The sequence below is a fragment of the Aptenodytes patagonicus genome, chromosome 12 (genome assembly GCF_965638725.1).
Source record: "Aptenodytes patagonicus chromosome 12, bAptPat1.pri.cur, whole genome shotgun sequence".
Taxonomy (NCBI): domain Eukaryota; kingdom Metazoa; phylum Chordata; class Aves; order Sphenisciformes; family Spheniscidae; genus Aptenodytes; species Aptenodytes patagonicus.
The window spans coordinates 18,132,524-18,149,548 of NC_134960.1; the positions used below are offsets into that span (position 1 = coordinate 18,132,524).

Below are 17,025 nucleotides of genomic sequence, written 5' to 3' on the forward strand. Positions count from 1 at the left end.
TCAGAAAAAAACCCATCACATGTAAGCTCAGCTCAGCTGTTTCTAGGTATGGTGTGTTACATGCCATGCACCTCCCTGGATTTGTATAAATTTTAATAATTAATAGTTCTAGAACGTTCAAAACTGGATGGTTTATTTAAATACCACCCTTCTCTGAGTCCTAAATTATTAGGTCACACTTCAGTACCCCGGGATTTGAGATCCAGCCAAAGACCACAGAAATCTTTGCCTTCCCAAGAAACCAACAGAAACCTACCCCACACCTCCCAAAGCCTTGCAGGAAAAGCAAAGGTCAGGTACTCTCAACACGGAAACCCCCAAAAGCTACAGTCCCAAAGTCCCCTATGCAGCTATATCAGAAGACCACATCTGCAGGGTTTCAAGGTTATGCATATTTTGTGTGCCTATACTCGATACATACCATCACATGAGCAACAAGCCATGTGGATAGCGTGGGAAAAAGGATAACGTGGGAGGCACTGGTGGGCTGGCAATGTTTTAGCAGTGTTTTCATGAAGCTGCAGCTCCACCTGTCTTGGGAGAAACTCAATTTTCAAAAATCCTTACATTTCTAACTCTAGTGGCTACAGCAAAACCCTTGAAAACACAAGCCAAGCAAACCACAAAGATCAAAATTCAGTTAGAAAATGCAAATCGGAACCGTCTGTCTTTTATCAGTCTTGTGATCTGGCAGGGATGACCGAGAAAACAATTTTGAGGATGACTCTGGTGGTGACAGGTATGGTTTAAGTTGTTAACACCCCCAGCTCACTCCTTCAGGTGATTTCTCCCACATCTCCAGCCTCCTTACAATACAAGCTACATAGCTCTTTATTTGACTCTTCATATTAGAATGGAAGTATAATACGTATTTGCAAAAATTACATTTTTTTTTGTTTTAAACATTGAACATCTAATATATCTGCTTTTGAGAGTATGTATTCATGTGCCATACATACCCTCATGACTTTTAGTGGGCCGGATTTGGCAATACCGGAGAAGTCTGGCATGGCAATCTGCAGTGGACAGTTTGTTGTTCATAGCATCAGTTGTAAGACAACCAATTCCATCTGGAGCCAAGGAATCCCAGGAAGTCACCACTATTAAATACTACCAAGTCTTCTTACAGCCCTGGACAAATCTTGGGCAACTGTAATGAACGTATCCAGCTCAGGAAGGGGTACATGCCAATGAAACTGAATGCTGCAAAGCCATGGGAACCAGGGAAACAGATCATTCACTGGGCTTGAGGTTTGCCATTGTACTTTGTTACTCCTCAAAAGCAACCAGAGACATTCAAGTCTTACAAATATGAACACAGCTGTCACTGGGGACAGCTATTAACACATTTTTGAGGTGGCAGAAGTGGCGATAGGTCTGCTTACTAAGCAATCCCAAATCCTCAGCCCACCATCCCTCCCAAATACTAACAAGCAAAGCGACTCCCTCGGCCTTTGGGCAGACATGAACATGAGCAGGTCAGAACTTGCTACAATGCCTGGACAACTGCCCGTTTGTCGTCTTGGTATTCCTCAGGTCCCTTGCGTGCTATGAATCTTATGTGAAAATAAACATGAAAAAAAGTAACTGGCTGGTGACATTAAAAGAACTCAATGATCTAAAGCTGGAAATATTTTTGGAAGACCGTTTAATAACTGGATACAGTGTGGATAGATGCCTTCAACTATCCTTTCACTAAAAATGGTCAATACATACTTTTGAAGTTTCGTTTCTTTTCTTTTGTTGTTTTGAAGAAAAGGAAACAGGCTTTAAAAAAATAAGAACAGTTTCATAAACTCTCAAAGGAAATCATAATTCTTCTTAAAGTATTCTTCTCAACAGTCTTGACAAGTGCTTAGAGATCCAGTAAAAATCTCCCCAAATGTCAAATATTATGACTCACTGTGTCATTCTGAAGGCACCACTATCAAAATGTAGAAGAATTCTAGGCTAGGTACCAAACATAGCATCCAAAAAAATTTATCATTTTTCATGCAAAACTTGGAACATTTAAGGATCCTTCCTGTTATTTTTCCCATCTATCACTCATTAAGGAGCTCACTTGGGAATGCTTTGCAACTAGAGCAGCCTCATCTCAGGAAGAAAATTCTTCTTGATACATTATTTCAGGCTCCACCAATGTTCACTAGATGTTGCAGAAAGCATGCCAGGGAAATAAAACACTTTCTGAAAAGCAAAACCCAAGGCACCAGCTACACAAAGACTTTCTCATATTTTATTCACTCAGAAAATATCTGGGCCAAAAAATCTGCCCTCAGACCTGAGAGTGCAATATTCATTGGCCGCTTTAATGTCAGTATCAGAGGAAAAATCTGATCCGCTTTTTTTGGAGTGACACAGGGCTGCTTCTCTGTGCAGCAATTAAAGGTCTAGTCCAAATTTCTCATTGGATAGCTATGTGAACCTAAAAACAAACTGGACATTAATCTTAGGCCAACTTCTAGCAGCACTGATTCTCTTTGTGGAAGATACGTGATCATGCTAAAACAACAGAAAACTTCAGTGCAATGCTTTCCCAAATGTAGAAAATAACCCAACCTCCCCATTTCTCTCTCTCCTATGTATTCTCAGATCAGAGCTCCAATTTGGGTACACAAGGGTTTCTGAAGTGCTTATATAAAAGACAGGAAATCAACAACTGTATTTTTCTAATCGGTTAAGCAATTTTTTTTATCCCAAATAATGTTTTTTGTTTCATCAAGGCACGCTTACTCTCTTTCATCAAAGTCAAAGCGAATAGATCAACATGCAATGCACCCCAGTGAAGAACAGATTAAGACTACGTCAGATTTACAAGAGGAAAACCACTTATGCCATCAGATTTTGCTTTTCATAGTAGCTGGAGGTATTAGGTCAATAATGTCCTGTGGTCTGTAGAACTGAGGTATGATACGAAGAGGGTACCTTTATAAAGATAGGCACGTCCTCAGCTGTGTGGGCACTGCATTTCCAACTTCTTAAGGCCAGTGGTAATGTGCTGGTAACTAGTGCTTGTTTAGGAGAAGCAAGCATTAGACAGATGAAGGAAGCAGTCTGATCTGCCACAAAAAATGCAACTTTCAGATTAGAACCAAGTTGTACTGACAGGTGGAACACTAACAGGTGGATCTTCCATTGCTGCTGCCTCATGCATTTAAAAAAAAAAAAAAAAAAAGAGAACAATAAATCCCAAAACAATACAAAAGGTATTCTGCCCCTTTGAAACTACTTCCCTTGTCCCCTTCACCAGCATTGCTCATTGCTTTTCAAAAAACCACAGCAGAACATTTTTTGGTCTCATGCAACATTTTCCTGCTCTTAATTTTTCAGCAAAATCATGAATTTCATGGGGCTTTCCACATTCACTTTTCACAGGGCTCTGTTATGAAAGACTGCTTATGAAGAGCTGCCAAGAAACATGCTTAGGCTTTTCTGTAGCCTTCCACACGTCTCAGAACGAAGCCAAAACAACAATAGAGCAATAAAGACGACTTTTACACACAGTTTAATAATAATCTTTCTTTTTTTTCCGTTCTGTGCTGTCATGAGAGCTATATATTTCATGCCACATTAGACTTTTAAAACCAGGATCCAAGTTACACTAATTCTCCTTAATTGGTAAAAGAGAGATTGGATGCAGTAATAGTATTTTACTTACTTATCTGTAAGTAAAACTGCAGTTCTGAGAAGACAATCTAGACCACCAATTAGCAACCAATGAAGTTTTTTTGTTTCATATGTCAGTTGGGTGATACTTTGTTCTCTCATTCAGAGTATTCATGAAATAATTGATAAAGCAACATAGAAAATATTCTCATCCTTAATGTGAGAGAAGCTTTTGTAGGGCCTGGAAGACCAAAAGCAAAAATGCTGTCAAGAATTTCACAATATTACTTGAGAAAAGGAAAGTGCTTACAGTGAAGAAAGGATGCAGAAAGCCTGGCCTTTATCCACAGAGCAAGCTTTTACAGGCTGCACAGGGAGAAGATATATATTTGAGTGGTTAAATAGTATGTTGCAATTTTCTGAACTTTGCCAGGTAAGTCAGAATGGAACTCTTTACTGCTAATAAAAAATACTGTACTGTTTTTCTCATAAGAGATTACTCATTTTCTATCTAATAACTTGTATCGGAAGAAACGGGTTTTGTATTTTGTTTTCCCCTTCTCTCTTTTGTTATTAAAAAGAAGTCAGTGCCAATTGGAAATTTCAGGAGAACACAGAACCTAAAAATGGTTGGGTGGAACACACATAGGATGTTCCTCCAAGAAAATAATTCAGTTAGGAATGTTGTTGAAGTTTGATGAAAAAGATTTGAGGCTTATCTCAGAAAATAAAAAAAATGAATTTTTTACTTCCAAACTGTTGCAACTTGCAATGAAGAAAAGAGAAACTCTGTGAAAATCCTTCAGTAGCAAATGCACTCAGCTGCCATGTTACATACCAAAACATAAAAGAAATTACCTGAAATGCACTGTAGCAGAATTCTCTGTCTGGATTATTGATGAAGTTGGCTCTTGCTTGATGAACACTGCCCACAATACTTAGTAGGCAAAAGTTACTTTATGCTTTTATTCTGTGTTAATGCTTTAAAAACTCATATCTGAGTTTTCACATATTAGGTTTTGGCCTATTAAGTGGGAAAACTGAAGTTAGACTCCAGATTGAGATTCCCAAAGTGGCTTGTTTTTCAGAATTAAGGAGCAATTATCTCTAATCTTGAGGTTAAACAAAGGGATAACTGATTAAACAACAAGATCTGAGTAGAGAAATAATGATGCTTTCATTATTTCTGCATCTTGAACAAGGAATATGTTCCAGTTCTATGCACTGCCAAAGTATGAAAAATCATATTCAACATCACAAATGCCACAACAACACAGTATGTAAAACTAAACCAGCCAAATTCCAGTGCTCTTACAAGGTGGTAACCTGCATATAGCATTATCCCTCAGAACCACGGTGTCTGGAATAGATCCTAATTTTGCTGGACCCCCTACATTTTTAAGCCGTATTACTTCATATGGATGTTTTCCAATTACGTGATTTGTCTGGAATGTATTAGGGATCAGTTCAGTTATTCACACAATCTAGTGCATCCAGTCACATCTGAGATGCCATACATTTTCTGAGCCATCCTTTCAGGGCTGGCAGATAGGACACCGGACATACTGTAGACTCATGCCCGTCTGAATGGGGGGATGGGGAATGGGGGTTGCGGACCATTCATAACGCTTTGTCTCTGCCACTCCTTCCTCCTCATGCTGCTTCCTTGCCCCAGCGTGGGCTCCCTCCCATGGGATACAGTCCTTCATGAACTTCTCCAATGTGGGTCCTTCCCACAGGCTGCAGTTCTTCAAGAACTGCTTCAGTGTGTGTCCTTTCCATGGGATACAGTTCTTCAGGAACAGACAGAAGGGACACAGTTCCTGCTAGAAAACCTGCTCCTACGTGGGCTTCTCTTCTCCATAGTCTTCAGCTCCTGCCGGGAGCCTGCTCCTTACGTGGGCTCTCCATGGTCTGCAGCTTCTTTCAGGGCATATCTACCTGCTCCAGCATGGTGTCCTCCATGGGCTGCAGTGTGGATATCTGCTCTGATGTGGTCCTTCATGGGCTGCAGGGGGACAACCTGCTTCACTGTGGTCTTCTCCATGGGCTGCAGGGAAATTTCTGCTCCAGCACCTGGAGTACCTCTTCGCCCTTCTTCACTGACCTTGGCGTTTGCATAGTTGCTTCTCTCACATTTTTTCATCAACATTGCTGAGCTTTGGGCAGTGGCAGGTCTGACAGGGGAGCAGCTCCTGATCTCTTCTCACAGAAGCCACCCCTACAGCCCCCCTCCTCCCCTGCTACCAAAACCTTGCCACGTAAACCCAATATGGTCTTTGAACCAATAGAGGTCTCTGAAGAATATTTTATATGCAGAAAGATTTACTTTTTTCCTACTGGCAGTTCTAACATGGCCATCACTGTGGTGTTGGAGTGCTGAATACGCTGACTGTCCACAGGTGGACTCTGCTCCTCCCAGCTTTATTAACTATGCAGTATGCACCACCTGCCAGTAAGCAGGTAAGTAATGGGCTTGTGGTTAACTTCTAATCCTCTGATGTGTTTCTTCACTGATTGGGTTTAATGAATCACGAATCCCATTTGAGAATGATATTCACTCCACCCATCCTTTAAGACAGCAGTAGCTGAGATTCCATTTTCTTAGAGATATACTGTGGTCCTGATGAACAAAGAGAAATTCTCCAGTATATCTGGTTCCCCAAACATGACACATTACATTTTACAAATGGGAATATGACCAGAGGAAATCCTGGAGCTCAGAGCTCCAACATGACATACTGATCCTAAAGACAAGCTGCAGCACTGCCAGTTACTGTGCTATTTCCTTCTTCAGTCCCAGTACAATGAGATAAGAGAGTCCAATCTGATGGCAATGACACGTGGTTCTCTCTTAATAAAACAGGGCTGGAAATGGGCTTAGGGTCTTGAACAAAGCTAAAAACTTCAAGCTCTTCCGGCACTTCTCAGTCATAGTTATACAAGTGGGAAATATGGGTGCCTTTTTATTTTTTGCACAGAAAGCAAGCACACTTCACATTTGCCAAGTAACTAAAACTGAAAAACTTCCATGTAAGGCAGAACTCCTTCAAATAAAAGGAAGAAAATACACCAAACTTTGACCACAATTTTCTCTGTTTGTCTCAAGGAAATTATGGCTAAAGTTCCGAAATTTTAAGAGAGGCTGATAGTTAAGTACTTGTTTAAGCCTTCAGTGTTTATTAGGCAGTCCATATCCTTGTGGAACCACAAGGCTGAACCACGCTACCTAAAACCTTCCCGTTCCTGTATCAAACACGTAGTTAAAAACTCACAAGGGGGAAAAAACAACCTACAGTGCAATGATCCACTTCAGCTTCATTCAGCTGTCACTGGTGCCCATCTCAGGGATTGTTGCAAATCAGTCTCACAATGGTTAGTGATGGTAAATGGGCTGGAGAGCTCCAGCAAAGAGTGTCAGCCACAAGTCACCACAGAACTTCTTTCTTCCAGAGTTGTTTGGCTTGACTAAGTGCTTGGCTTTGGCCATGCAACATTACCACAATCAGATACGCCAGAAAAAGGGACCATAATCACTAACAGTGAATAGCGTTCTGTCTAAAAGTAGCACAACTGCAAAAATCTCAGATACCATCTACCACAGGACACCACAGGGTCCCCTAAGGTAAAATAGATCTTAGCCTTCTCTTCCAAACACATAAAACCAGAAATAGTTTCTAGGGTTTTTTTGGGGATATTTTTTTTCTGTGATACAAACTGCTTGCAGCTTTTTCCCAGGGAAACAAACTATTTTAAAATACTTGCTCCCCCCTCCCCACCATAGGATGCCATGTATTTTAGAAAACACCTATTTTCAGTAGTAGAAGCCGCTAATTTTTTTTGTTTAGATTTCAGAACAAAGAGGTGTGACTGTTTGCTGAGGCTTTTTAGGATCCTTAGCAAAAACTGAAATATTTCCTGATTTTTTTTGTGTGTAAGCACTACACATTTCTGCTTCTGGCTAAAATCAAATAGATAGGAAGAAGGAAAAGTCACAGCAAACAAACAAAACTAAATAAACTAGCAAGTAAAGCATAAAACCATTCAAAGTACATGTTTGGTACAGCCCATTTACGTATGTTTGGAGACCTCTTCATGGGACAGCACAGAGGATAGTGAGACTGAGGAGAGGATCTCTTTTTGGAGGTATGGAATTCTATATTTGGATCTAGAACTCTAAGCAAAACAGTGATGGCTCTCAAGAAGGTCTATGACAGTAGTGAATAGAAAAAAGGAATGGAAGGGAAAAATTGTATGAATTTTGTCCTACATTCTAAACCACAAAGCTAGGGAGACAGCGGAATGTTTATATCGATAGCTGGAGATAGGCCATATTAAACCAAAAAGACAAAAACTAGAAAAATACAAAAAGGAAAAGAACCAGGGTGACTGATCTAATTCATAGCTTCCTCTTTTGATGTTCCTATATATGTTTCTTTTTGAAGAGGAGGAAAGCCTACGAAACTGCAAGGAGGAGCTGTAATCCATCAAGGGGTCTGACCAGGTTGTAAAGCAGCCCACAGACTGCTCAGGCTTTAGAGCTGGCTGAACTTTGGGTACACGATTATCCTGGAGGAAATACATGTTTATAATTTAGCTTCAGGATTAAAATAACCAGTTGGGGAGAGGAAAAATAAGACAGCAGCTGACAATAAAAGCCATCAGGACTCTTCTACACAGCATGAGTATTGGTTTGGTTATGTAAATACAAGCAACATTGAAAATATTGACTTTAAGAATGGTGAGGAAATCTGGTGGTGCAGGTAAGGGCTTGAATCTTTTTTATGGCGATCAGCTGTCTGCCTGCCCTCCCTCTCAGTTTTGTTGTCTTTAACTTATGTTTACCTATTTCATAGAATTTGTATTTGCACATTATTTTAAAGTTATTATATGGAAGGGAACTACGAAGGAGGTTATTGTGTGAGTGTGGGTTGTTTTTGGTGCGGTTTTTGTTGTTTTTTTTTAAATGAAAGTGAAATGGGGCTGGAGTGTGGGAAATTCCTTCCCTCAGCAGTCACTTAACAAATTGGCCATTTTTCATCTACTTTGAGTGGGGGAAAAGACTGTCAAAGAATTTTAAGGCAAAACACTGCAAAAAGTTATTAATTGAAGAAAGATCTTTGGCCTTCATTATTCCAACCAATGAAAGCAAAATTTATGCATCATGATTTGGGATATTGTTTCCTAAAAAGGCTATAACAAGTAAAACTAGACAGACAGAAGATAAAGCAGGAAAATACTAAGGTACAGAAAAAAACAAACCCTGGATACTGCAACTCTGTCAATAGTCAACATTTCCAACACATGCATTTTTAATTTGCGTTTCATTTACGAACATAAGATTTACTATCATGATTTAACCATTAGTCAACTAAACCAAGGGGGATCCTAAATATTTCTTACAAAACAACACACACACACACACTCTTGGATCTTCTTCCTCCCTGTATTCAGACTATTCTTTGTATTACAACATACATTTATTTCATACATGCAGTGTTTACTGTGACAGCATTGCAGTCTTACCAGTATTATGGCATCCAAGACCACAAGAGTGTTGAGGGATTCAGACTACCTACTTCGCAGTACTACCAGAGCCTGCCCGCCTCTACAGTTGAGAAAAGAAGGACCCTGCAATAGCTGAGCTGGGCATCTATAACCAACAGCTCGAATGTTACTCAAAACATCACAGATTATCAGTACAGAAACATCTAGTCTGATCTCCAGTGTAACATAGACCACTCTTGAATTAACTTGTGTTTTAACTACAGCATCTGCTGAGAAATCCAGTTTGAATCTAGAACCAACAAGTCTTGATAAAAATGTATGGTCTGGATTTGTTCAGTCACAAAGGCCAGCCAATGAATCTTTTAAAGAAATTTCTATTCTCCATACAAGTGTTATGGAACAAGTGTTTGTGGAAGCAAAATAAAAGCTTGCTCTGTCTGCCTACTCTTTGTTAAGCCAAATAAGATTTTTCTTGAGATCTTCAAGACCTATTCTCAATCCCCCAATGTTTTTTTGTGTTTCACCTCTAATCCTCTTTCTCATCTCTCAACTTGCTCTTTGAATTCTGAACAACAGAATATTGTTGTTGACTAATGTTTGGTCAACTAATGTTGACTAATATATTGCCCAATATAATATTTGGGCACAACACAGAGAGATATTACCTACATTTTCTATCCTACTAGATACACCCTGCCTATGGATAACACTGCCCTTTTAGGCAAAGTACCACACTGAGAGCTCATTGTCCCCCAGACTACTTCACAGAAAAACTGCTTCCCTAGAAAGCACCCTCTGTCATCCATTCTTTGTTCATATAAATATAGATAAAATCCATACACTTGGCAACTCTGAAGCACACAGTTTGCTAACACAATGTTTAGCACAGTCAGCACCTGAGAGGGAGGCAGGTAGCTCAATACACAATTCTGAGCACAGGAATAAGTATTCCTGACTCCTCCAGCGACCCGCTTTCTCTCTGAAGTGTTAGCATTCACTATTCTTAGCATATTCAACACAATATTAAAGTCATCTGCACCGACTTTTTTTTTTTTTTTTTTTTTTTTATAGATACTGCCATAGTAGCTTCAGGTACTACTTCAGTATAAAAAGGTTTATTTAAAGAGAATATACACAGAGATGCCCTGGATGTCACAGGAGAGTTCAGTCAAACTCTTTGGTCAAAAGATCCCTCTCTCTTCAGGTCAGGCACACAAATCCTTTCAAAGTGCTTCTTCACGATTTGCCTATGTGCTTCCATGGCATTCCCTTAGCTGCTGTTCATTCAATCAAGCAACTTCAGATGATGTCCAATTTCTTGTGTTTGGATTCAACTCCTAGAGGACCCTCAATACCATGGCTCAGATTTGCTTGGCTTGTATGTAACTTTTGTTTGGCTGATGGCTTCAATTCTTCCAGCCATTTTATGCTGTTCCCTGCCTTTCTGCTCTGAGAGGGCCAGGTGTACCTCTGAGGGATATTTCAGCCCAGTCAGCTGCACTGCAGTGAGTCCTTCCAGGTGACTGATCAGTTTTGATGAAATATCCCCCTCCAAAATGGAGGTAAAGCAGGTTAAGGCAATTCTTTTACCACAGTTCACTAAACTCTTCCTATTTTTAAGCAACATGAACTATTGTAACCCTTCAGATTTCTAATTTAAGCAACACCCCTATTTTTGCAACCTTTTTCACTTATGATTCATATTATATTTTCCAGAAGTATTTCCTGCTCTTCTTCAGAAATTCAGTTTGTTTCAACTGTAGTCAAAGCTATTACCTGCATTGTGATATTCTGTGGTATATACAATTGTGTGTATCCTACATTGCAAGACTAGGGTCTAGTATTTGACCAACTCCTGCTAATAAGCATAAGCACAGCACAGACAATATTCAGGTAAAAAAAAAAAAAAAGCTGGAAGTTGATTAAAAATATTTCAAAACTGATTCTGAAGTATCTTATCATATGAGTTTTCTGGCCCCTATCCAGACTGCCATTTGAGAAGAAATCCCAATCTAGTCCTTTCCTAACTTTTTTGTCTGCAAAACCCAAGATAATCTGCAATATGCCTGTGAAAAGAAAAGCGCATTTGCATATATACTGGATTCAGTTCCTTACTAGATATGTCTTTTCTTGGCTGGGCAAATGTATTTCCTCTTGTAAATGTAAAGACTCTGCCTCCTTGTATGGAGCTTTTTTTGAAACCACCCAAGAACAGCTCACATAAATAGTGCACTAGTAAGCACAATGGGCTAAACATCCTATAAGCAAAACTCTTTACTATGCTAAGCTGAAGTTTTTCAGTTTTTGGCAGAAAGATCATTTTAGAACTCCAATAAATGTACATTCAAGTCACAAGGCTTTTCTCAGCTAAAGATTTACATGGGCCTCCTTTGTATCAGCCACAAAAGTATTTTAAGAGTTTGGAAATTCTAGAAGCTTTCCTCCTGCCTTACTCAGCCACTCAAGCTTGATCCTCATTAAATCCCCTGACATGTAATATATTCCAGTGTACAAGAAGCCCTTCATTACTTCTCCATGCTTAGAAGGTAATAAACCCATTTCAAAGGATGGAAGCAGGAACTGTTGCAGGTGTTTCCTTACCACTCCATGTTGAGCCAGGAAGGCTGTGCTAACGCAGTTTGAATGAGTCAATGGTATGCTCCAGTAATGACTTGAGAAAAAGCATTTTTAGATTCCAGTTAGGAGGGTTTCTGCTCTTGCAGAAGGTTTAGGAAGGAATTTATCTGAAATGCAGGATGGGCACTGTAGATACTAATTCCATTTCTAACTCGGTTACCAACTTCTGTCACCGTGGTCTTAGCAGGTGACTGCACATCTGCTGAGCTGGGCTACCTGCCATGGGTGCACTCTGAAGACTACAACTGAGCCTACAGTTTCTTACACAGCCTTTGCTTCTCCACTTGTGAAATGGAGATAATGAATTTAAACAGCATATTGTAGGCTCATTTTATTTAATAAATGCAGACCTCTCAGATCTCAGGTGAAAGCTATGCCCCAAAAGCTATTTTCCTACCATAATTTAAACAGGAACTATTTTTATTTTCCAAGATTCAGAACAGATGTGTATCAGACTCAGGTCAGTACTGGGAATATTTCTGAAATACATTTACAGAATGTGCGCACAGAAGTGCAAATTTCTCCGACACCTTAAACTTCACTATTTTTTAATGTATTTTACAATGAAGCATCAGAAAAGTGGCCATGTTTGTCAGCACGTGTATTGCAATATTGGTAGAACTAACACCTTTCCAGTAAGACATCCAGGTTGTTTTAAAATGGGACTAGATTCTTGGTTAATTAAACACTCATGGACAAAGTAAACATGCATTTGGACCCTTCCCTTCAGTGCCTGAATGGACTCCTCATGGATTCCTGTTCTTCTTTGGTTGTGGCCCTTTCTTACCTGTGTAATTAGGAGGGCAGAGACAGACATAGTTGTTGATCCCATCCACACATGTAGAGTTATTCTCGCAGTCATTATCTTCGCAGTCATCCGGGTTTATTTCACACCTCTCCCCTTCATACCCAAGGACACAAGAACAGCTTTGGAGAAAGAAAAAAATTAATAAAAGTTAGCATGGATCTGAAGGGGTGGGAGGTTTGAGGTATAAAACTGAAATTAAAACATATAAAAGTGAGTTGCTGGAGCCAAATTCACTGCTGTTGTGAAGTACACAGCACTTTAACCCTATGTGTTTGGTGAAGGATGCAGTCTGATGGTTCATGGGGTCATGTAATTATTTACATAAGACATAAAAGCATCAGCAGGAGACAGCCTCTGTCGTGCTTCCCTTTGCTTTCTTTGTTGATAACCCTAGCCCTGAATTGAAGTAAGCAACTCCAGGGCAGGAGAGTAAACACTCATCACAATATTCAAATCCTTGGCTTCTCTGTTAATGATTTTGTGAGTATGTGGATACTTGCCTACTGAGGACTGCACAATCATAGGGCGACTTGGCAGCTTTTAGATAGCTCGCTCTCTTTAAAGAACAACGGCTTGAATTGAGTTTACAGACATGAACATTTTCTTCTCATTACCACTTTGTCACTTGTCCAAACAAGAAATGTTTGGGAATGATTGCTTTTACAAGTGCAGTAAGGTTTCAGTACTTCTACAGCTCCTCCAACATCTATTTGTAGAAGAGCTGATGATGTCTAGATAATTCAACTGGAATACAAACAAACAATGGCAGAGCTAGGAATGGTTCTGTGAGGATGTGGACACTATTGAAGAATAATTGCACTAAATGTTTTATCTCACAAGACTGTGATGTATGGTCCCCAGAGGGAGTGTAAGAAACTAAGTGGTTGAAGAATGACTTTAATTTTTTTTCAATCTCAGTTTCCTCTCTAGATCTAGAAGTTATGGTTGCTAAGAGAACCTTTATATTTTAAACTAGCTGTGAGTGATGAAGAGGTGGAGGCCACAGTTTCCTAAAAGAGAGTCTAAAAACATGTGTTAAGTGCTCCAGTCATTCCAGTGGCTTCTAAGAAGCCAGCAATGATATCTGAAGTGTCAGTATTGCTGTTCACTAGTCACAGAAAGCGTGTGTGTGGAAGGGCAGTTGTGTTGTTTCGAGTTCCAGTCCAAACTGCACATTCACTCAGCTATTCATTTCCTTTCCCATGCAAGTTCTGGTAGCAGAAAAGGAATTGAACAAACGTAAAGCACTACTGATTGATGAGGATGAAAAACAGAAAGCACCAGAGCAGCCACACTAATTGCCATCCACTGCTTTCTGAAACCGGGAGAATTTCCAATGCAGAGATAGCTGCAGGGTACTTTTTTTGAGCTCAGATGGACAACGTGGACATAGGGTGGTTATCCTGCTTTATGCAGGTGTCATGGGGTTGAGGTGTGGAATGCCCTGGAGAAACAGGAGATCTTCAGAACCTATGAAGAAAACTGCAGCACTTTTGGGCTCGTTGCTCTCAGCATGACATTTGCTTCTCTTCCTCCTGTGTGCCACAGACTGAGCAGAGTGCGGGGACTCCCAAGGGAGGGATGGTACAGAGCTCTGCATCCACCTTCAATAGGTCCTAGGTTGGACCCTGAGGATAAGGTTAGATTCTTCATGACATGTGCAACCTCAGAAACTAAGGGAATAACAAAGAGGAAAAAAAAAGGGTAGGGAATGTGTCTTGAGCCACCACACAGTAAGATCTTCTACATAGGTACAGAACAGGCATATAGGTCACATGCTAACAGTCATCTTCATTCAGTTCTGCAGGGACCATTCACAGGTCAGGAGAGTTAGAAAACCTTCATCGTGAACAACCAAAACCAAATTGCTCAAATAAATCCAATTTAGGACACAATAAATCAATAAGAAATATTTTCTTTTCCTGTCTCAAGCTCATTATTGCTAATAAAATATGTCCTCTTGCTGACCCTGCGACGATCCAGAGGATCACAGGAGGCAGATAAGAAAGAAGAGCTGGCACACCATCTTTTGTGGCAATGCAAATGTCGGGGAGGGGGTTAAATACATCTAATTAAATACAGTGGCACATTCATCATGTCTCCCTTTTCGATTACAAAACCCCATTTTCAGGCGTTTATAACTCAGACATAAAAATATGCTCCAGGCTGCAACTTGGCATCCAAGGTCTCCGTTTGGGAGCACAAATTTTTCTCTCCATTTAAAGAAAAGCAACAAGAGTGGCTTTGTGCTGGTTATTTTTATGTGAATGTAACACCATTTTCCTTCCACAAAAGGATTGGGACAGCTTGGATGTATGCAATTAAAAATGACATTATTCAATACTATCACAGTAATGGTTCAAATCAGTAAAGTTACCATTAGTAACAATACATATGGGACTGTTAACATACAATTGCTCAGTATTAGGACACATTCCATACTGAAGGAAATGTCAGCGTAATTGATGACATTTGGCTACTGGTCCCTATGTTTTATAGGGAGTCTTTACATTATTGCTTACGTATGATTCTTTATTTTGATTTGCATTCAAATGTGCCAAATATGAGGACTGAAATTAAAAGATAAAACATACAATTTGGGACCCGGATTGAACCATATGTTGAAAGAGTTGCAGTTTGGGACTGTTTGTATGTATTTTCCCAGAAAAAGCTTAGAAGAAAAATGAAGCTTGCAGAGTGACTGGAAGGTCATCAAACTTGGGTTCCAGCTGACCGAGAGAGAAAATTAATTCCAGAGACAACGATGAAAACTTTGTACTGACTAAATAGTGAAGCAGTGTGAGACGGCATTTCATCTGGACCTCAGAAACAATGGAGCCATGCAGGAAAGAGCTATTTTCTACGATGCTGTGATCGCATAAAGGTCCAAATTCCCTATTCCTCCAGTTTAGGGATTTTCTGTTAGCGTTGTGTTTTCCTAAAAATAAAGAACTAAATAAAACCCCATTATCCTCATGAAGGTGCAAGGGAAGACATAACTTAATGACTTAAACTTTTGGAGCTGAATTATACTGACAATTGTGTAAGCTTACTATATTCAAAATTATTTTTTTCATAAACTCTAATGAAACAGTTTAGCATCTGTTTATTAAAATAGGCATACATACAGCGTATCACATTTTAAAAAATCAACTTTTAAATAGCAATAGTAAATTCTTTCAGGAATATTACAGTTTCTTGGTAAAGGAGCTTTTTACATCTACATCCCAATAAAGTAGCCTGTAAGTCTGGAAATGCAATGTTTTTCCTTGAACCAGGCAGAATTAACACCAGTGAGTTAATCAGTTCCAGGATTTTACATTTATGAGGGAACTTAAAGTTTGTGGAAAATGCTAAAGAAAACGATCTGGAAAATGGGTGTGTGTGTGTGTTTATATGGGGAAAAGTTAAAATGATCCAGAGACTTTGTTTCCCAACAGCGTAGGTTATCAAAGATCAGCTGGTTGCCTGTGACTAACTGAAGCACAGTTGACAGCTCTACCTCCTTTGTCAGTCTCACTTGCAGGCATGCTAAATGACCAGGACATGTCTGATTGACCATCTTATATTATCAGTCTCAATAAGCACCTTTTTTGGCAACCTTTTGTCAAAGATGGCATAGAGTAGATTAGATTAGATTATAATAAGCAATTCAAAGGGAGGAAGAACTTCATGTTTCTAATCCCCTGAGCCACACAATGTCACTTAACTACTCTTTAACACAGAAGAGGTCCCTACCTGAAAAAAGAGAATGTGAAAATTACTCAGAATTGAAAAAGCGCAAGAATAAAAGATGCCAAGAAGGACTGAAGAACTCCAGCTGAACCTTTGCCCTTCGGCTGCCCCACGAGAACCTGCTATTACAACAAATCTGAGCGGCTCAATCGCCTGCTGCTGCGAGCCCTTGTGGGTACAAGGCACAGCGGGTGAGTCAGGCTGGAATCTCAGTCATAACTATGAATTTCCTGTCTTTGCCTGGGGAACATCACCACCTTAGCATTATTTAAAAGGTAATTTTCTTGTCTAAGGCTACAGAAACTTGAGAGTTAAACTGCTTGGCATTTCACAGGGAGAGAGCTTTGGCTTAAGTTTCCTTTTTACAAGAGTAAAGATTTGACAAGTTTGGCAGCAGAGCTTGTGTATGAATATATTTCCCTAGGGAAGAGAATATACAGAAGATATAATTTCTTTTACAGGCCACACAACAGAAAAATCCAAGGAGGCCTCTCATGAAAATGTTTTTGACATCCACTTCCTCACAGCATATAATCTAAGGCAACGTTTTCCCATCTTGATGAACACAATTTATATGCATGTAACACTGACTGCTGCCATCCACTGGAGAGGAGATTTCCCACCAAAAAAACACCAAACCAACCAAATTCAATCTCAAAATGTTTCTTTACTTTCCCCTTCACTGACTGTTCCATCCCACACCACATTTCTCTAAGACATGCTAGCCCCAC

General features: G+C 39.7%; 1 protein-coding gene across 2 annotated transcripts in view; it reads right to left on the bottom strand.

Moving 5' to 3' along the window:
- The window catches only part of SLIT3 (slit guidance ligand 3), a 549,687-nt gene that overhangs the window by 43,382 nt on the left and 489,280 nt on the right, over positions 1-17,025 (bottom strand). For both annotated transcript variants that reach the window (XM_076349680.1, XM_076349679.1), the window contains exon 29: positions 12,539-12,678. In XM_076349680.1, the coding sequence (XP_076205795.1) occupies positions 12,539-12,678 (140 nt within the window). The remainder of the gene's footprint in view (positions 1-12,538; positions 12,679-17,025) is intronic.